The 22499-nt window shown below is 38.5% G+C and overlaps 1 protein-coding gene across 1 annotated transcript; it reads right to left on the reverse strand.

Moving 5' to 3' along the window:
• Positions 1–763: 763 nt before the first annotated feature.
• LOC139730490 (FAD synthase-like) lies at positions 764–22337 on the reverse strand. The gene is made up of 14 exons (XM_071641331.1): positions 22136–22337; positions 20095–20189; positions 19318–19441; positions 17947–18062; positions 15858–15998; positions 14684–14835; positions 12173–12261; positions 11260–11311; positions 11127–11224; positions 7933–8041; positions 5975–6076; positions 4634–4755; positions 3085–3226; positions 764–1246 (listed from the first exon to the last, which is right to left on the reverse strand). Exons 1-14 carry the CDS (start codon positions 22290–22292, stop codon positions 1096–1098), a joined length of 1650 nt encoding a protein of 549 aa, XP_071497432.1. The 5' UTR covers positions 22293–22337; the 3' UTR covers positions 764–1095.
• Positions 22338–22499: the final 162 nt, after the last annotated feature.

The following is a 22499-nucleotide window of genomic DNA, read 5'->3' on the forward strand; positions in this document are numbered from 1 at the left end:
CGCAAAATTAACATAGGTACACCAGTACCTGACGTTTTAGTGGGGTTTCCCTGTATATCTTTTTGTTTTTTCCATAAGCATTCTTGTTGTTAAAAATCATGTTTCTTTCCTGGCCCATTTTGCAGCGGCTGAACCATCTGCTGAACCATTGTCTAGCAAATATTTCTCATGTTAAAATGGGATGATCCCTGCAAGCTCTTGTCTCACATCACTTTAGAACCACTCCCGTAGAAAAGACTACAGACACCCATCTGATGTAAGAACTGCACTGTGATTACTGCCTGTGATTACTGCCCAAAACGTGATTTTGTTTAAAGGGGCATTCCAGACAATTTTCATGATTTCACATTATGTAATACATCGACAACTACATGTATAGATTTGTTGAATTTATTGTGATTCTTGAGCAGAGAAATAATACTTTCAAAAACATTAAACAAATTACACTGAACAAGGATGATGACATAGGAGGCTCACATATTTCAGAAATGTAGCAGTGTACTTCCATAACAATACTGCTTGCTTGTGAGTTCACCTGTGTATAATCTATGCATGCCTTCTTCTTTTGTTCTGCTTCCTTGAGCCCCAACTCATGCATTCTTATGGTGAGGCTGCCATGTCATCATCCTTGTTCATTGCAATTTGTCCTAAATTTTGAAAATATTCTTATTCTTCATCCCAATTATCACAAATTCTGAAACTCTGTCCTCAGTATAACTAATTTATAGTTGTTCAACTGCAAAAATCTGAAAATCATCCGGAGGTCTCCTTTAAACACTGATTGCGTAGCATCTTGAGGCGATGACATCACCACTTTCTCTTATGTGCATGTTTGGTTTATGTCTGAGTTTGATGAAACTTCTACCACCCTCTTCACTGTATTTTATTTTTTCATCATATGCATTAAAGTCAGCTTGAATAAGATGTGGAATTGCACTTTTAATGCACACAACTAGGCCGTCTTCACAAGAGGTAGTCACAGAATGGAAATCAACACAGCTGGCAAGCTGAAGAAGAGATGAGTGAGGGGGTCGGACGAGGAACTTCTCTCGAGAAGTGCGACACGTGTTGGGAGTGGTCGAACCCCACCCCCCATCACTTGGGGGAGAAGGGAATCCTCCCCGATCTCTCCTTGTCCCCCTCCTCCAGTTTGAAGGCAGGATGGTACTTGATCTCACCCCGGTTGGTGGTGTACATGAGGGTGGGGTTGGGCGAGGTGGTAGAGATACTGCCCAGTGATGTGTATCTATGCAGTATGAGAGAGAAGAAAAGAATGTATGAGGAATTTTATTGTAAAGCAAGCATAGTCCATTCTTGCTGAGATAAATGCAATAAAAAGCCACAAAAAGTAAAGGAAATGATAAGAACATACAGGAATTTTTTTCATTCTTAACTACAGGTGTATAGAAGTATTTCTTTGTTGTTACAAGTGAAGGATCGCCCGCACAGTTTTACTTTGCTTTCTTTGATGATGGGCTTAAAGGACAAGTTCACCTTCATAAACATAAGGATTGAGAAAATGGAACAATATTAGTAGAACACATCAGTGAAAGTTTGAGGAAAATTGGACAATCGATGCAAAAGTTATGAATTTTTTAAATTTTTGTGTTGGAACCGCTGGATGAGGAGACTACTACAGCTTGTGAGTCATATGCGTACAACAGTATAAAGAAAATGTAAAAGAAAATTCAACATATTTTCACTTTTTTCGCATAATAAAAGAGCACTTGACTTGCCTCTTTCTAAAGGCAGGGGGAATAATATTACCCATAACATTTGTCGGTAACGAGTCAGGGGAATGTGTACTTTTTTCAAAAGATGGAATTTTGTGAAATTCTCTTTATATTTTCCTTATATTGTTGTACGCATGTGACATCTAAGTTATTCCTACACTGCAGTAGTCTTCTCATCCAGCGGGTACTGCACAAAAACTTCAAAAATTCATAACTTTTGAACGGATTGTCTGATTTTCCTCAAACTTTCAATAATGTGTTCTACTAATATTGCTACATTCTCTCAATCCTTATGTTTATGAAGGTGAACTTGTCCTTTAAATACTCTGAAATGTTCAAAAGTGGCACTTAGCTCATTTTGTGATGAAATTCTTATTTTGTATCAATGCAGTAGAACCACATTATAAAGAGACCCTCAAATAACAAGGCAAGTTTACACGTCCCAACTCTAAACATTTCGTTTTGTGTTTTTTTTTACCCTAATACAGTGAGAACCCTTTTTATTGACAAAGGTAATTGTCATGGTGTTTCTAGGTAAGCATTATAACAAGGTTCTCCTCTATGTTGGCAAGTCTATAAGTCAAAAACTCTCAATATCTAACTACAAAAAAGTTTGGAAAAAAAAAAGAGAAGAGAAAATAAACGGGAAAATATCAACCGATACAAGGAAAGGGGATTTTAATTAATCCCTTCCAGAGAAGCTGGCAGTCAAAGCATTCAGGCTTTGGGTTCAGTTTGGAAATGCTTGACCACACAAGTGACCAACACATTCTCTTGTACATTCCACTTGGGATTTTTGAACATTTGTGTGGATGTAGCTTGCAGCATGCTCTTCAGTTCATTCTTGAAAACATTTCCACATTTCCAAGAAGCATGATTTGCCAAGCTTTCTTGATAGTTTAGGATTTCCTGTTTGTTTTCTTTTTCCTTCTTTCATTTTGCTGTTGCTCTTGATTTACCATTTCTCATATAATTTGATTTCTAGGAATAAGCAATCACATAAATTACAAGGTTCCACAATCAAAAATCGAAATCAATCAAAAATAAAACCTTGAAGTTGTCCACCCTTAGAGTAAATGGTGAAAACTGCACCATTCACAAGAAATCTTGTGATAGTGTTTGCCTGTTTAGCAATCAATCTAATGGCTGCGACACATGATTTGATTACTTGTTGCACCAAAGTGCATTTTGCAATCTCTGCTATCATTTATCACTCCATCATGACTTCCAAAGTGTGAAAACAGGGGCACTGGAATGTCTAATATAAGACATCTTGGAGTTCATAAAATTTCTCGAGGGTTACAAGTTTCTTAAACTCTTTACAATTCCTGTTAGCGAAAACATATCTTACCCTTTGTCATACAGCCTACAGTAGGGCACGAAGAGCTCTCGTATGAATTGCCAAACGTCGTGGTAGCTCCAGAAGAGAATTGGATTGACCCGCATGTAGTCCGGCCATCCTTCGTCCGTCGGCGCAAAGAAGCCTAGACTTGCTGTAGCACACAGTCACAGAGTAGAGAAACTGATTAAGCAATTCAGGACCAGTCACTGCAAAAGGTCAATGAACAGTACTTTCAATCTCTTTGTATTTCTTTCTTTCTCCAGCCTCTATGATTTCCAATAATGTACACACATATTGTACAAATTTGTCTCACTCTAAAGATCTCTAAAGATGCCATCATATAATTCTATATTTTTTAATGGACCCAAAATCTGGAATGCTATTCCGGTCGAAATAAGACAAAGTTCATCGCTGAATGTGTTTAAAAGAAAATTAAGATTGCATGTTTTAAATCAGTATGCCGAAATGGTGTGATAAACTTTTCTCTTATATAACATGTCAGTGTGTGTGTGTATGCGTATGTGTGTGTGTATTATTTCATAAGGAAATGTATTTGATCAATATTTTGGTATCTTATAAATGGAATAGTATGGGGACAGGACTTTTATATAAGGCAAGCCTTTCTGTCTGTCTCCGAACACTTTCAAAGGTATTGTGTATTCGTGATGTTATACTGATGCTTATTGTGATCATTCTTTTCTTGTTATAGTATGGTGTTGTCAATTTTCTGTATTTTTTCTCTTGTTTTTATTGAAAGTGTTGAATAAATCTGAATCTGAAATCTGAATCAATGACAGGACAGAATAAAAGCTTGATTTCCCTTTTATTTGAAAGGAAAATTTGGCCAATTTTTTTGTAATCAAGTGAGCATAGGATTTTGCCATTAAAATCAGCAAACAGGCAAAACATTAAAAATATCATGTAATAGGAAATATCATTTCTGAAAACAGCAGCTTTCAATCTTGTGAATTTCTTTGTGTCATTTTTTGTGTGTTTGTTTTTGTTTGTTGTTGGGTTGTTTTTTTTTTGCAAATTGATGGTAACCACGAAGCAGTCATCTGTTCAATCTACAAATTTTTTATGAAAATGTGAATGAGTATATCATTGTTAAATACATAAACATTTTATCGAACTATAATTCCCATTATTAAGCTGTCAGATGAAGGCAAATGTCCTATTACCCAGGTAAAGCCCTGTAAAGGACTATGCAGTAGATTATATCACACAGAGAACACACACACACACACACACACACACACACACACACACACACACACACACACACACACACATATACAGTACAAGCTGTTATTTTCAAGAATTTTGCAAATCACTGTTGGACCATGAATTTAACAACACGTGAAAATATCTCGAAGTGACAGGCATTGGTGCACTTATGCATAGCATCGGAGTCAAAATCATGAAAACAATATTTCTCTAAAGTGCTTGCGAACTTCTCATTCGCGAAAATATATGTATGCCAAAATAACAGCTTATAAAGTATGCACACAAGTACACACACATGTAAAGGCACACTCAATTTAGTACATGTGTATACCTGAATATGGATCCGTGTTCCTCGTGCCCATCAAAACCGCTTTTATCTTGGGGTGGGACTCCTTCATCTTCGACAGGGCGCCCTTGATGGGCCCTTGTATAAGAATCGTCTTCAGATTGTACCTGTGTAGGCATCAAGGGATGATCAAGGCATGAATATGATTATGGTGTTTGGTTAAGTCAGTTCACAGTTACCAATGGTCTGCAAAATCCTCTGAACAACACATATTTTAAATCATGGATTGATCTCTCAATTAGTGGATCAATTGAAAATAGCCAAGCAGAAAGTAGCTATCTAAATGTAAGTGTAGCATGAAAGGCTTTTGTTAAGCCATTCTTTCCAGGATCCTGGTGTACCAGGTTTTTTGTAGCATCAACTTACATACGGGAACCTGGTACACCAGGTTCCCGAAATGTAGAAAAGAGTGTCTGCATTTGAAACCTAAATTCATGTTTATTTGTATCAAACTGAGTAGATAAATTACTTTACTCGAAAGTTTCTGCTATATACATATATATATATATATATATATATATATATATATACATACATACATATATATATATATATTTATTTATTTATATATACATACATATATATATATTTTCATTTTTAATTGCTTGAAATTTAGGATAGTTTACCTTTTACAACTACATGTAGGTGTGTGTTTACTTTGCTGCAAAACTATGTGAAGACCTATGTAGCAATCCGGGCTGAGCTCACTAGATTTTGACTTTTGCTGACCCCATTCTTGTTCCTTTATAGTGCATTACTAATTAATTTGAGGGCTCCGTGCACGCTCTATTCATATCCAACGTCTGATCAATATTCATATCCAATGTCTTATCGATATTCATTCTCAGTAATACACGTAAGTTTCAAGTGAAGGTCTACAATGACCTTTATCAACAAATGAAATGACGTACGGGTATTTGAGCCCTTTAGAAGTTAAGCATGAAACATTCCGTGGAAGCAGAAATCTTGCTACAAAGGGAAAAAGGTCGTATAAATGCTATGGCTGAGGTGACAGGCATGGGGGGGGGGGGGGGGAGCTGGGTGTTAAAAGAAGAAACCCATAGGAAGTAAAGATATGGCAGAGAGGGAGCTAAAAAATTCTCTTCAGTACAGAATTATTATATCTTGAGATATATTTTTAATTTCTGACTTCATTTCAAACATATATCTTCCCTTTTCACAGCTTTGCCTTTTCCATCATATACATTACATACACCTTTTTCCATGCTATGGCTGAACAATGCTTGTGTGCAATACTACTCAGAGTAAGGTCTTGATAAGACAAGGAAAATGAAGATAGTGAATATATTATTAAGTCCACTATACCTTAGTATTGATTCCTTCACAAACTCATCGACTTCTGGGAATGTACCTCTGGGATGCTGAATATACAGGACCTGAAGCTGACCCTTGTAATCTGGATATTTCCTGGAGATAAAATGGGAGAATATATATGAATATAGGAATACATGAATACATTCATAATTTCAGGCGGATAAACAAATAAATGTACATAAACAAAGGAATAATCACACAAATTATTCATCAAATTTAGAGGGAATAATGCTAAATGAATACAAAGAAATACAAAATCTCATCAAAAGTATTAAAAAAAAATATGTGCAAGAACAGGAAAAAAAGTTAAGAAATGTAGACGCTTCTGGAAACTGAAGGAAAAAGTGTAAGTGTGAAAAAATAAAAATGAAAATGTGTTACAGAGCTAAAACTGCATCTTTGAATACTGTTTTCGCGAGGGTTTAATTTTCATGAATTTCACTAGTTTCGGGCTGAACGCCAAATTAAAAACACGCGAAAATATTACCCCGTCATACCTTATGTACAAATTGATGACAAAATGCATCCAACGCTGGATGGACCAACACGGCTGTTACACCGGCCAGTACATACACATACTATCCTACTAGTACGTACGCTACGGTGCGACCGATTGTGGAAGTGCAGTACGATGCTAACCTTGTATGTGCAATCTCAGTGCTACGAAACTGCGACCAGCGCAGCAGCCCCATGCGCATAGTGTAATGGGGCTGCGGACTGTAGCATTTAGGATCATGACAGGGTAGTATCGCGGATAAATATCAACTTAAAGTCGAAAAATTTCTTCAATTTGAAGACTTACCAGGGAAGTTGAAGTATTGACAACAGGGTTCGTGCAACGTTTGGTTCTGCATATAGTCCCTTTCTGTTTGAATTGATGACTTAATGTGACTCAGTCGAGAGGAACCTGGGAGAGCTTGAGAGCCACACTGAATTGACGGCCAGCGCATGTGCACACATCACATGCGCACAAATTTCAAATCCATTGACCGGATAAGATGTCTGTGTGAGCATGCGCTGGCCGTCAATTCAGTGTAGCTCTCCCAGGTTCCTCTTGACCGAGTCACATTAAGTCATCAATTCGAACAGAAAGGGACTATTGGCAGAACCAAACGTTGCATAAACCCTGTTGTCAATACTTCACCTTTACTGGTAAGTCTTGAAATTGAAGAAATTTTTCGATTTCAAGTTGATATTTGTCCGCGATCCTACCCTGTCATGATCCTGAATGCTACAGTCCGCAGCCCCATTATACGCTATGCGTATGGAGCTGTTGGTTGCAGTTACGTGCTACGTTACCCTACTTGTACGCAAACGAACACTGGCTCCGAGCAACGGTGGTGAGGCCAAGGGATGTATGTAAAACTTTCGCTAGCGCTAGCGCAGCAGCTCTGAAACGTTGTCGTCTACATCTATTTGTTGCAACATTTGGTAGGTACTTGTAAATGCCGTGTGTGAGTGTCTCACTGCAAGTTCCCGTAATTGTTTCATTTTATAAATCTTCTACTGTGTCTTTTCTATTGTCATGTTTGGGAAGTCACGATGCAAATGGAAAAGCGTTACGAGTACGTTGGCAAGTGTTTGAACGTGTTTCTCGTGCTTGGCAGTAGACCCTACTACTACTACGCGAATTTGACAACACACGAAAATGCCACTGATACTGTGATTCGCGAAAATATCTGTACTCGAAAATATTGGCGTATACAGTATGTCATGCCAGAATGTCTTCTCCAAAAAGTAATAAACCTACATAACTTGCCTCTTTACTGGTATTTCAGCATGTCCTGGAAATTAATATTAAGTTAGAATGATGAATTCAACAGTTTGGTGACACTACAAAACAATCTGTGATAATTGTCCATTGTTCTAGAACAAGCCGGGATATCTGACTCAGCACAAACAGCAGGTATGGAAATGACTTCTTTTCTTCTTCTTTTTTTCCCCCTTACCTTCTTACAACAGCATGGAATAAATGCACGAGGGCAGTACAGTCTTTCCCACCGTTAAATCCTGCACAGATCTCCTCAAGTTCATATTTCTCCAAGGCTTCTTCTAGAACTGGAAGATGCAACACAAGAGGACATGCAGCCAGATTACAATATATTCATAATATGTGTATGTATGGGTGTAGTATGTGTACAAGCACACATGTATGCATATAAAGCAAATACACTTTACAACCACATGCCTGTTTATAAGCTGTAATATAAGCTGGTCAGAATCACTGCACGTCAAAGATTTGCACCATGTCTTGACAAAGTAGTCAATATTGGTTTTACAGTATATACATTCATATCATACAACATCATACGATTTATAATGAAATCATTACACAGATCTCCACTTTTAGCACACAGGCTCACACATAAATTGATTATTCGCATGTGGGGCAAGCTTGCGATGTATAAAGCCACACTGGGGCTAAAATACAACAAATAGACAAAACTGCCATATTTTCCTTTGACCTCTCCAAACAGGCTTTACAACATTTACCCTTTAGCCACTGAAGATTCTGTACGTAATGTTCACTGGAAGTCACCGCAATATTGCTCTCATTTCGACAATTTGCAAAATCACACAAAAAAGCTCACTGCATGTTTAACTTTGTCTATCATAACTTCTGTTTATTTGAAAGCCTAAGACTTTACACAGAGAATGGTATGTCACAGAATTCATTCTGATATACATTGGTTGACCTTTGACCTTTTTCAATTATATCACCATATATTCTATATGAAAGCAAAACCAAAAATGGTGCAGCACAAAACTACTTTTAAAAAAAACAACAGAAGGTCGGTTTCAGACATTTCAGTGACAAATGGCAGTCCCATTTTGTATGTGACAGCCAGCTTGTCTGTTTGTTTTTTTTTTCATTTGTGCTTTGTCTCGGTGTTATAATTTAGCTTATCTTTGTTATACTGATTCAAATGTGTTTTCTGTTTACCCATGTACACATGTCTAAATGCCTAATAAATGATAAAAACTATAATAATTACATATGGTATAATAATGGGTTTTGGAGTGGGTATGGCTTGTCCTATCCCAACAGTGTCTCAGCAGTCACTGAATCAGAGGCTGTCACAAGAAAGTGAAGTACAATGTATTTAAAGGACAAGTCCACCTTCATAAACATGTGGACTGAGTGAATGCAGCAATATTAGTAGAACACATCAGTGAAAGTTTGGGGAAAATCGGACAATCCGTTCAAAAGTTATGAATTTTTGAAGTTTCTGCTCAGTCACGGCTGGATGAAAAGACTACTACAGTGTATGACGTCATATGCGTACAACCATATAAAGAAAATAACAAGAGAATTTCACAAAACTTTAATTTTTGAAGAAAGTGCACATTTCTTCGACTTGTTACTGACATATGTTAAGGGTAATATTATTCCCCCTGCCTTCTGAAAGAGAGAAGTCAAGTGTTCTTTTGTTATGCGAGAAAAGTGAAAATATGTTGAATTTTCTTTATTCTTTCTTTATATCGTTGTACTCATGTGACATCACAATCTACAGTAGTCTTCTTATCCAGCCATGAGTGAGCAGAAACTTAAAAAATTCATAACTTTTGAACGGATTGTCCGATTTCCCTCAAACCCTCAATGATGTGTTCTACTAATATTGCTGCATTCACTCAACTCACATGTCTATGAAGGTGAACTTGTCCTTTAATACAGATGATGCACAGGTCTAGTGCATCAATTGGAATTGTGTGCATAAGGTTACTAGGGAATGCTTAACACACGCAGAGCTACCAAGTCTCACGCATTCTGGGGCCATCTCACGATCTCACGCATGGCACCCATTCTTCTCACGCATCGGGCCAAGTCTGCAACTTGGGCCTATAATAATGAGCCTAGCTCAAAAGATAAAAGTGATAGTTGCAAATGAAGGTATATTTCCCTTATTGTCTTTCAAAATAAGTAAAAAATAGTCACTTAAGTATGCACCTGTAAGCTCCCTACCGTGGGAGGCCACAGGGAAAAAAAAAACCCTCCCACACCCTCGCTCGCATGCACATTCGCATGCCGAGATGCCGAGTCATGAAAATCTCACTCATAAATTTTTTTTGAACTTGGCATCCCTGCACACGAGGCGAAGCCAAGTGGGTTTAGGCTAAATTTCATAGTTACCGAACACACACTACTTTGACTGATGCAAAAAAAGACATGTGCGTCATCTGTGTTATAGAGCGGGGACAATTTTCTTGCCAAAAATCTAGTTTTCAATCATTGTTACCTGATGGCAAATTTATTGAATGCATTTCCTTTTAGCTTGCCATAGACGAAAGCCCAAAAATCATGCATCCAGTACTTCAAAACTATGCATCCAGTACTTCAAAACCATGCATCAGTATACAAATGACGCACAGGTCTGAGCGCGTCAGTCGGAATTGTGTGCATAAGGTAACTATGGAAAGCTTCACCCACGAGGCGAAGCCGAGTGGGTTTAGGCTAAATTCCATAGTTACCGCATGCACACTATATTCCGACTGACGCACGAAAAGACATGTGCGTCATCTGATTTATAGAATGGGTAATTTTCTTGTCAAAAACCCAGTTTTCTATCGTGTTACCCGATGACAAAATTACTGGATGCATTTCCTTTTGGCTTGCCGTAAAGGGCATGCATACCCGTTCTTACCGTTTTTACTGGATGCATGGCCAGCCATGCATCAGTTTTTACTGGATGCATGGCCAAGCTGAGTGCGCGAACGCTTGCTTTAGTGCGCGAACCTTTGTTACAAGTACGCGTACTCTTGCTAAGTGCGTGATAACATGTTTACCACTGTGACTCAGCGTGCGGCCAGTAAAAATGAACACATAGCTCTCGACCAATCAGATCGCAGGATTCTCGCTACCCATTCTATAATAATCATTGGGTGCATGGCAAAAGAACTGGATGCATGATTTTTCAGCCAATAGGCATCTCATACTCAGCCTGAGTATGCGTACCTTTGTTACAGGTGCATGTACTCTTGCTACAAGTGCATGATATCACGTTTACCACTGTGAGGCAGCGTGTGGCCAGTAGAAAATCCACACACAGTTCTCGACAAATGAGATCGCAGGATTCTCGCTACCCATTCTAAATAATGTATACCAATATCTCATAAATCTGTCTTCCATCAATTCAAATCTCACCTCGTACAGCTTCGTGCACCTTCTCGGAGAGCGGCCTCGGATCGCTGCCTTCGCTGGCAAGACTTGTGGACGGTACGTCGGTGTCCTCCGCGGCATCACTCGGGCGGGGCACAGGGACGACACAAGATTGTACACGGCCTCCGGCGCTCTGCCGACCGGATCGTCATCGAACTTCACCACGTGTTCTGATGGAGGAATGCATAAGTATAGTTTGAAGGTATTGAGCAATACTCCCTAATACAATCATGCATGTGACTCTGCATCACACAACCCACAAAAAGTCACCTCACTGATTTTCCAGTAGTAATGATTATTCTCCTGCACTCCAAGAGCTCCTGATATACTCAACAATAATAAGTAGTTTTTTAAATCAAAATGGAAAAATGCGTTTTGAGTCTGGATTTTACTGTAGGGGATTTCCTGATTTCTAATGGTAAGTTATACCACAGTTTGGGAGCTGCAAAGCAAATGCTTAGTCTCCTAATGTCATTTCTATTTTTACATGTTGATGTTTGTAGGAGAATGTCTTTAGGCCTGAAGATGGTATTTTGGTCAGCTCGGCTGATTTTAATTTGTCTATGTTTCCTGAAAAGGGTGATAAAAAGTCAAAGATTAAAGGTGTAAAATTAAGCATCCCCACAGGTCCCACGAGAAGATGTTATTTCTAATCTTGTCTATTTGATGAAAGAAATCTGATTTCACCTTTCAATATCCATGAAGAAGTGCCTCATCATTCTACATCACATTTAAAACATTATGAACTATTGGGCAGTGTGATATCTGGTCAATTACTAGCCACGCTTGAGAAATACTTCCAGTATAGAACCCTGCCCTTTGACCCTTAACCTGTTCTAAATATCTAAGTATTAAAAATAAGGTGCAAATTTTCTGTTATTTTCAAAAGTGCATCCTAATTTGTCTCCTTCTGTGAAGTAGTTCTAGAACTCACTTCTGTGATATCTGTGATCTCTTGACCTTTTACCCACATAGCCAATGACCTGTGCATTTACTGTCAGTGGCTATTGTGCATGCGACCTTTGACCTACCCTGTGGAAGCATGGCAAGGAGTTCACTATGAGCTTGGTCCAGGATCGTCTCGTCCTCGCTCTCCAAGATCAACTTTACTGAGTAGTAGCTGCCATGGAAAATCAGACAAATAAACAGATTAATAAGGTAACTCATTCCAGGATAATTCATTCCTAACTACGGTATTAATAAGGTAATTCATTCCTAACTAAGATGTGAATCAATTGATCAACATGTTTAACTCACAATGTGCTTAAACCAACAACAATTTGGGACCATGAAAAGTATACAATTAAACTTTAGCCTAAGGATCTGAATTTTGTGGAAGTTGATCTGCCTCTACTGCTTGTGTGGGTAGCAGCTGCAATGGAAATCAGATGATCAACTTGACAGGGTCCATAAATGAAATTCCAACCCAGATTTGAGTGGTTCCTTGTGTACAGCTAAAAAGAAAGACCCTCGCTTATGTCAAATAAAATTGGAAATGAGAAGAGGGCAGTGTCAATATTATGCTGAAAAAATGAAATATGATTTGAGTGGATGTTTCCTTTTTATTCCTCTTAATTGGAAAAGCATAAACGGGAACTCAATTTTTTTTTGGTGGTAAGTCAACATATTCAGGATCTGAAAACGTGCATGGTTAACCATGTGATAAACTGAAGATTATGCTTAGCAGCTCCAACAGCATAGATATGCCAAGAGAACCATTACCATTTTCAAACAACAACAAAAAAAAGGGAGAGACTTGAAGACAATTTCATCAAACTCCTACAGAAATACCTGCTGTAATTCTCCTTTCAGTTACATAAAAATTATGGTATCACCTCTAGAGGTGAATTAGACCCCAGTTTCCCCCTGTTAGACCCCAGTTTCCTGCACTCTTTGTAGTTGTAAGCTTTTCACCCCCTTATTTCCCTCTTTCCCTAAGAGGTGCCCACATGATACAAGCCTAGTCTTTTGAGAGGGTACCTCCACTTTTTTTTTTTCGCAGAGTGTATATAGAATGTATGTATCTTTTTTGTACTGATCATGTAGACATGAACATGTTGTTAATCCTGTCTGGTTATGTATATTCTGTTACTCCTATGTCAATCTCATAATATTGTTTCTTGTACATTCTGTTGGAAAGAAAAAGTGAAAATAAAGTTTGAATTGAATTGAATTGACCAATTTACTAGTAATTATTATATCTCTCATGTAAAGCTTCTTGCAATATGATTGTACAGAGCATGAAAAGGGGGTAGTTTTACTAGAAATCTACGAGCAGCTGAATGCAGTGCAAAGGCTTACATTATCTAGCGTGATATAGTACATTTGGGAAATCACACTTAAAAGAGATGGCTAGTAACTGATCAGTGGGAATCAGTGGGAATGCTGGAGGGTGATTGTTCCCATCCTTGTGGGATTCATTTAAGAGTACATTATATATCTATTGTTGTGTGAAAATAACTTGCTTCAGAATGGTCTCATATTCAAGTAATGTGCAGTTTAATGTTTCCAGTTTAGCGTGCCTGGTCAGTGACGGGGCATTTATCTGCACATTACTTGAATATGAGACCGTTCTGAAGCAAATAATTTTCACACAACAGTAGATATATAATGTACTCTTAAATGAATCCCACAAGAATTGGAACAATCATCCCTCAGCATTCCCACTGATTCCTACTGATCGGTTACTAGCCATCCCCTTCAATCCACGATCTGCACGAAATCATGATTCTGTGATCAATATCTAAATTTCTCACATTAGAATGTAAGCAGTGGGCATAGTAGCGATATTAGCTTGCTAGCTAGCGTGGTACATACGGTGGTGCCATCATGACAGAAATCTGTGGTGTGATGGCGTGTGTATGTGATCAATGCAATTCAGCTCAATTGAAAAATTGACTGCTTCAAGTAACAGAGCAATTTCGTAAATTGCAGCAAAAGTACAACATATCAGGTACGGATTAGGAATTATTTTAGGAAACTAAACCCGATTTTGAAGATGATCTGGATAACGAAGCCGCTCTAGGCCTACTTCTAATGTCAGTCCTTGACCTCCTTCTCTTGCAGTTCTACGCTGTAGCTCGGATCAATATGGTGAATACACGGCGGCCTCTTACATTACACAGCGATGTCATTCACTATGCGCTGCATGCACTAAGCTGCTGCACTGCCACGGCCTAGATTTAACGTTTAGCCTCCACATTTCCAAAAGGGAACCTTATCATCACTCTCATAAAACGCTCGAGAGGGATATAAAACAAATATCGACTGCTTTCTTTCGGGTCATGGTAAAACTATTTGCCCTCGATGATTTCTCAATAGTGTCATGCCCCTCGACTTCGTCTCGGGGCATAGCAATGTTGGGAAATCACCTCGGTGGAGATAGTTTTACCATCCCTCTCTGAAGCAGTCGATATTTGTATACTAGTGATTTCTACTACTCAAAGCAGTCCCAGTGTTCTGTGTGTACCTGGAAATAAACTATCCAGATTCAAAAAATAAAGAAAAAAGAGTCAATGCACCATTATACTTGTGATTCTCACCTATGGCTAAGCTTTGGGTATGATCCCAGGCGTACGATGTCCTTGTACTTGGTGTTGAATTGATTGAGGTAGGGCGCCACCGCGATTTCGTGGGTGCTGATGAAGATCTTTCGGACGTAGAATTTGACCTGTGACCCCTGGAAGAGCTTCTCCTGGAAAGGACGAGAATGAAATCTTCAACCCATAAAATATCACAATCTGGGAAATTTGGTGACTCTCAGCAATCAAGGCCATACAGCTGAAAGTGAAATTAATTCATCATTTTATGTCATGGCTAAAAATTCCAGCATAGGTAGTACTGATTGATAGTGATAGGACTTGGAAAATCTGACCATGACATGACCCCTCCTAGATGAGGATCGATAGAGTTGATATAATGTCCCTGCGATACATATAGCCTGAACTTCTTGGCATTAGGGCCTTGAAGTAAGCAATAGATCTGACACAATGCATACAGCTATACAGTGCATACCGTAATGCACTAGTACCTCAGTCGGAGCTACCGTAACTAGTATAACAAATTCTGAAAGCTGCGTGACAGTCGAGCTCGTAGTTGGCAGCAATCTAAGTAATGAAGTTGCAGCACTTCCACAATTACTGGTATTCCGGATGAAGATTATTTAAGAGAATTCACTAATCACACTAGAAGATGTATCGTTTGTTTGTTTGTTTGTTTTTACTTTTTGTTTTTAATAGGGGATTGTTGTTGTTGTTGCTTTTGTTTCATGTATGTGTTCGTTGTTTTTTTGTCACAGGACATATTTGTTTCACTACATAAGCAGTGATATGAACTTTTATCATGCACAATATATCCAAAAGTTATACAATTGTACTTCTACTTTATTACAAATATGATTTCTCGGTCTGCCATCAGGAGTCACATTTTCTGGGGTAGAAAGTCCCTGATACTAACAAACCAACTTGCAAAGGATTGTAGATTGAGAAATCCATTTTAATTGGCTGAAAATATGTCTGCTTATTAAAAAATTCCATCAGAAATGCATCCTCTTTTCAAAACACCACATTAAGAAAGTTTGCAATGCGTCAATTAATCTCTTCACTTTCTCCATAAATAATGAGATGGATACTGCTTATAACAGAGCTATCAATAAAGATAATCATTAAATGGGGAAATCTACTGGACAAAATGAGTTGCAACTGAGAAAACAAGCACCTGTAACGACACAAAGGCGGCTTCTAAGAGCTTGGGGATGCCAGGGAAGATGTAGACGTTCTCCACTGAGATGAGTGGGTAGAGGTGTGGCTGTCCCGTCTTGAGATTCTTGCCATACATCAAATTGCAGTGCTCTGGGACCTGAGTGACATTTACACATGAAAGTCAATCAATTTAAGTTTAACTCAAGTCTACCTTCAATACCAAAAGAGTTGAGAGAACATATATGCATATTTTGAATATTATGAAATGTGTGCCTACGGTTGATTTTCCATCATTTTTTATCTTAATTTGGTCTGCTTGCTAACTACATGTGGCACATCCACTGCTGTACTTTCTTTTCTGATTCTTGCATCTGCTAGGGCGCCATCAGTAGTGATGACTACTTTCTGCAAAGGGCATGGGAATGTAAAATGTTAACAGCAAGTACAGTATCCAGTTGAGAATCAGGCACTTAAAGAAATTTGTGATGATTTGAGTTACTTGTGCTTAACTGGTAAAAGATGAATAAAAAATATGCATTAACAAGATTACTTTAAAAAAGTAATGACATCAAGTAAATTGTCAATGTTGTACACTGTTCCTCATATTAAATGCTCTCAATCCTAAAATCATTTAATGCTGAATCAGTATACTTTTCTATCCTTTTTTTTTTTTGCATTTTAAACACACAATAAAACCTTATTGAAAAATACATCTTTTACAAAGTCAGTCCATAAAATAAGGGATAATTTTACAGCCTGTTCTTTGGAAAACGTCTAACAATGAACATGGCTTTGAGGAGACACAACCCCAGAAGACAACTGCATGGTGTAGAAATTAAGTTCACTTCATTTCTACCTGCAAACCTATCAACTACCTGTAGTCTTCAAAATGATACGACAAGATGGCATAGAAAATGACTGTACACCAGATAATTATCTCTTTTCTTTTATTCTAATCTCTTCAACTAAAGATCAAAGCAATATGCAAACATAGTCTTATCTTGCAAGAGCCATGGTCCAGTACCTTCTAAAAGATTAACATTGGACCACAGGGCACCACCATATGCATTCAACGATTGGAACACACACACACACACACACACACACATGCACACATGACTGAGACAGGAGACGATTTTACTATTGTGCTGGCAATGCACTGTCAGAAACAGTCCCAACAGGATTTTGAGACTGGACATGGGTTCACACTGTTCTGTATCTCAGTATTTGTCTAAAATCCAGGCACAGGGATTCTTCCACTTTCCACATTTTGTGAACAAGTTACATTAGTACGATATTATCAGTTTTGCAACAAGACTGTCTATATAAGTGGAAACCATGCAGCGCCATGTGATGTCTGATGTCTAGCATGCTGCCTACATCACTGAACATAAGAATTATTCTACAATATTCCCCCCCCCCCCCGACTCATGTGTAGTGATCACTGGATTTGCTTGTACACTGTGTAGAAAGGCAAGTTTGTCTGCCTCAACACTGTGTAAACTAGAGACTGTGAAGCACTCTGAGAGCGCAGACCTCCACCAAGCACACAATCGCCCGATTTCCCAGTATGAAGCCTTTTGTTATGTCATCAACTTCTAGCTGCGTGACATGCCTGATGTCCCCCTAGCAGACACTAGAGCATGGACTTCAGTGCACGTATATATGCAAACCTAAAAAAATGCACAGTCTGAACTCCCAAGTTCATTGACCCTACCTGCTAAAATATCCAAAATCCATCATAAAGTCCATACAAATTCCCATATCACTACCAAAATTGAATCATCTGTTCCTTGTGTCATTTTCAACCTTTCCTGTAAGTTTCATTTGAATCCATTCACGAATCCGTTCACAACTTTTTGAGTTACTTTGCACACAAACAAACAGACAAACAAACAGACAAACAAACAAACAAATGCTGACAAAAACATATTACTCCTCCTCCCTTGGCAGAGGTAGCTATACATGTATTTCGGAGGAAAGTTGAGATAGTTCAGGTAGCCACTCCAGAAACTTTGCAGCACCTCCAAATACTATGAGGGCATTACAGAGCTCTGCAAAGACACCCTACAGCAGCACAGCAGCTATGAATTTGACAAACTTACCAGAGCCATTTTCATTTGTGGAGAGTCAAGAGCACTGTCGGCTCCAAAGTAGTCCCGACAGATCTTGACCAGTTCCGGGTGGGGAATGATCTTCTGCCCAAAGGCCTTTGCCACACCTGCATTACAGAAATGCACAGTGGAAATATACAGTGTAAAAACTAAGGCATGCTGACAGCCAAAGTATCCTTCATATAGGCCCTAGCATAGAGTATTTTGTGGGTAAACTATTTTGCACATTTGGGCTTTCACAAGAGGTTAAAACTGCCATCAAAAACCACAGTGCTGAAATAATAAATTAGAACTATCCTGTTTCAGGAAAAAAATCATTGATTTCCCAACTTGGAGATGATATACAACTAATTTTGTGTTCTGGAAGGCAATAAAGCTGTATGTGACCCGCTACAACAAAAGGATTCTAAGTCGAGGGAGGTCGATTTTCTAAAAATGACATGACATTATTCCCTTATTCTTCTGCTTTAATTTCATAACATGACTCATAAAAGAACTTGGTTGCGGAGAAACTGATGATTTCATGAGACCATGTCAAGTGGCGTAGGAAATCAGCATGAATTACGAGAAAACTGCTTTTTCCGACGCAATCATGATCAAGAGGAAGTAAGACAGTTTTCACCTCTTGACAATAAAATGTCCGCTCATGGCAACTTTCATGATGTTCATTCAACCTTAGCGCCCGCAGTAATATGCACGACCAATCAGTAAACAGGATGCCAAGCATTGACCAATAAGACCTCTCCCTCGTTGCTAGGGGCAGAGTCTATCTGCGGCACTAAATCCAAATTTTCTGACATGTTTCATTGAAAGTAGGAAAATGATGGCCCAGAAACACGCTAATTTCTTGCCTTTACTTTGATCATTTACCTTCGAAATTTCAGCAGATGACAGACGAAACTACAGACTACCTTACGTACATTAATTCCAAAAACAGAAATTTGATGGTTGTGACCAATTTTGATGATCTGACTTCAAACTTAGCTTTCTTGGCTTTCTCTTGGATCATTTTATAATGGCGGGTCACATATATTCAGGAGTTGCTAATGTCGAAAATATCAGTCAGTTTGCAAAATTAGAAATTCCGGAAAGGAGGGGGCACAAAATGAAAAAAAAAGTGTGCATGTGCCCACTTTCATTTATTTTTCTTTCCATTTCTTTTATTTTACCAACAATAAAGGGGGTCTCCATGCGTCCCCTACTGAATCCACCACTGACCTGTAAGATATTATGCAGATCTATGGTAAAATATGGATACATTGGAAAGTAGTCACTAAGTTTCCATGTCACGAACAAATACAGTTCCTTTGTTTCTAAATTCATTCATTTACCATTTCAATTACCAATAACCTTTTTGATTACCTTCAAATGTGACATCATCATGCGTTGGACCAATGCCTCCAGATGTGATGACGTGTGTGTAGCGCTTGGAGAAAATCGAGACTTCATCGGCAATAGTGGACAGGTCATCTCCTATGACAGATATCTGCAATATTGGACCATAATTATAGACTGGTCTACATTAATACTGTGATTGGTCACAATGCACTCACATGACTAATGCAGCAAAGTTCAAAACTGTTACATTGCAAGCTGTGAAATCATATGAGGTAATATAATTTGACAGGCTGCGGGCAGAGCCAGAATGAAATATGTATAATGTAGATCACATATTCATACAGTAGCAAATATTGCCTTGTCCTTCATTTCACTTCACTGTCCCTTGGGAGTTATATTTTCTCCTCGAGGCAATATTTTCCCCAGTGCTGCCTGTTTTGGGTAAATATACCTCCCATGGAGGAGTTCTGTTCAATCGCACTGGTCTCTGAATCTCGGTTGGCACAATCTGTATGAAATAATATCATACTGTGCTTTCTTATTAGATGGACACTCACCATGTTTTCCTGTCACAATAATTTGACATATATTTTGATAAGTCATTGGCATTGACATTCAAGCTTTAAAAAATTTGAGCATACACGTGATATTGGCACTTTTTCATGTTCTGCCTTAAAAAATATTTTATTCATGAATTTCAGTCTTGGAATGTATACTATTTTCTTATCACAACTTATTTATTTTTGAAAGTTTCCTTTAAAAATGCAAATGAATGGCGTACTCCACAAACTAAAAACTCACCCTCTCAACTTTGACCCCAAGTTTGTACAGCTGAGAGCAAATGAAGTTTGAGTTGGTGTCAAGTGTCTGACCTTTGAGGATTTCATCCCCAATAACTAAAGAGGAAAGAAAACAGAAGGGGGTAAAGAAAAAGGAAACAAAACATTTCACATGAAAACATAGATGTAAAACCACTATACAGTTAAAAGAAAGTCAATATTAAGGCTACATCATACACCTCCAGCCAGGAGAAATAAATGTAAATATCAGAGCTTACATGTAATGGCTGTAGGCGTAACCAGTATACATACTGCAATACACAAGTTTGCAACTTTAAAGAACAACGCCTCTCCTCAAAAATCTGAAAATGGACGTAATGTATAGATCTACAATACAGGTCAACTACAAATCAACAGCTAGTATCATATGACAAACATTGTGAATTCTTCCTCTGGAGTTGGACAAAGAGACAAGAAACCGTTAAGTTGTGTGCCAAAATGACGTAGTGATTTTGACAACATTACAATTCTATTTTTAGGAAAAAATCACAATCGAATATATGATAATTTGATGATATAGATAGAGACAAGAAACCATAAGTTGTGTGCCAAAAAACATAAAAATCTGTGATTTTGACATTAGAGTTTTATTTTCAGGAAAAACGTCGAACTCGAATTCATAAAATTCAATATAATATCAATCACAGCACAGCAATCACCAATGTACTTTCATTAAGACTAGTTAAATGGCCTAGTTTAGGTAATTATCTTCTGTCACCAAATCCCTTGCAAATCTCAGGTTCTGTTTTCGGCAATTAATTCTACAGACCTTCTACCGCCCCGTACATAACATAGTTTATAAGAAATATTTTGGTTTGTAAGTACCCCGGTACAATAGTTATGGATTGGTTTGTACATGTGTGCATGTTTTGTTTTGTTTGTTTTTCGGGGGGATAGGCATGAAATTCTAGCTCTCGTCACAAGAGTTATCATCACACATCATATGGATCACACAGGTATTGTCATTGATTCTTTGGAATCGAATAAAAAATGAGTAAGTTTACATGCTGTACTCACCCAACACTACACTCAAACCAACTTTCTGCAATCACTACTTCCACATCATGGAGGTGTATCCTATTACCGAACGATTTTTGTTTTATTGCTCCAAACGGGCAACATTATGCAATAATTCAGCCAAAAATATCCTTATAGATAATTGAAATGCTGATGACTTTAGCTGTAACGAAAATACTTGAAAAATAAGCCAACTTCCAGAAAAAATCCGTATTTCAAATAACCCTTCCACAAAAATTGTCTCTTTTTACCGACGCAAATCGTATTGTATTACTATTACCGAACGTGCGCCCTCTGTATGGGGAAAATTGTACATTGCATTTTCGGTCAATGTTTATTAACGCAGGACAACGAACATCGAAATTTTAGCAATTATTACGTAAATTTGAGGTAAATTACGTTTTGTTTTGCTTTTTGCTGCAGTTTAGCAATTTTCGGCACTGGCTTCCCCTGTGAGATAACAGCGCGTAGTGCAATGAATGCGTATTCGAGTTGTTGTACGCGCTCCATTGACAAAGTACGCGTTCGGTACATACCATTCGGTAATAGGATACCTGACTACATATGTCTAGATTTACAACACAGTATCCCAACAAGAGCACATGTATCTTTTTCTGCTAAAGAATTTGCATACCATTGGTATTCACAGAGATACTCATAAATGTGGGTCTTCAATTCATTCATCATTCATGCTGATCAACTTTATATAGCTGCTACATACACGCAGCCGCTGTCGGGAAGCGGTCTGGTCAGGATAGCCGCTGCATGTACGCGGTGTAGCTCAGATGCATGTGTGCTGTGTAATAACTTACATAAGAAATCCACAACTTTATCTCAGAGGCTTTGCCAAAAATGTTGCAAAACTCGTACATTGCAGTGTTCCGTAGGCCTATTTAGTATTAGGTCACCCCTTCTCGTTTGGTGTGAACAACACGAGTTCGACCACCCCGGACCCATCCATAGCTGCCATAATAGGCCATACTCACCGATAATCCCCGCCGACGGTTTCCCTCGATCGTTGACTGACATTTCGCTGAATGCACGCACTACACCGGCACAAGTAGCTGACTGTAGATTTCCTCGACAATGGCGAATTGCGACCGATATGCGTCGAATTATAACTGATGACTTTCCTGATATCATGTCCAGTCAATTCTTCCCCAGTTTTGTAGGAAGTCGATCCAGGGTGCCCTAGGCACAGCTTCAAATGAAACCCATTCGCCGGACAACTTTACGTGACACGGCACGTGCAGATACCTTGCCTTAGTTAGGTACGGTAGATCCAGTGTGCATGCAGCGCGCGCAGCACTGCTAATGCTGCAGCTGGCTGCACCAAGGAGGTCGTAGCCT

The sequence above is a fragment of the Diadema antillarum genome, unplaced genomic scaffold (assembly GCF_040938485.1).
Source record: "Diadema antillarum isolate AM-2024a unplaced genomic scaffold, OU_Dant_1.0 seq00000316_RagTag, whole genome shotgun sequence".
NCBI lineage: Eukaryota > Metazoa > Echinodermata > Echinoidea > Diadematoida > Diadematidae > Diadema > Diadema antillarum.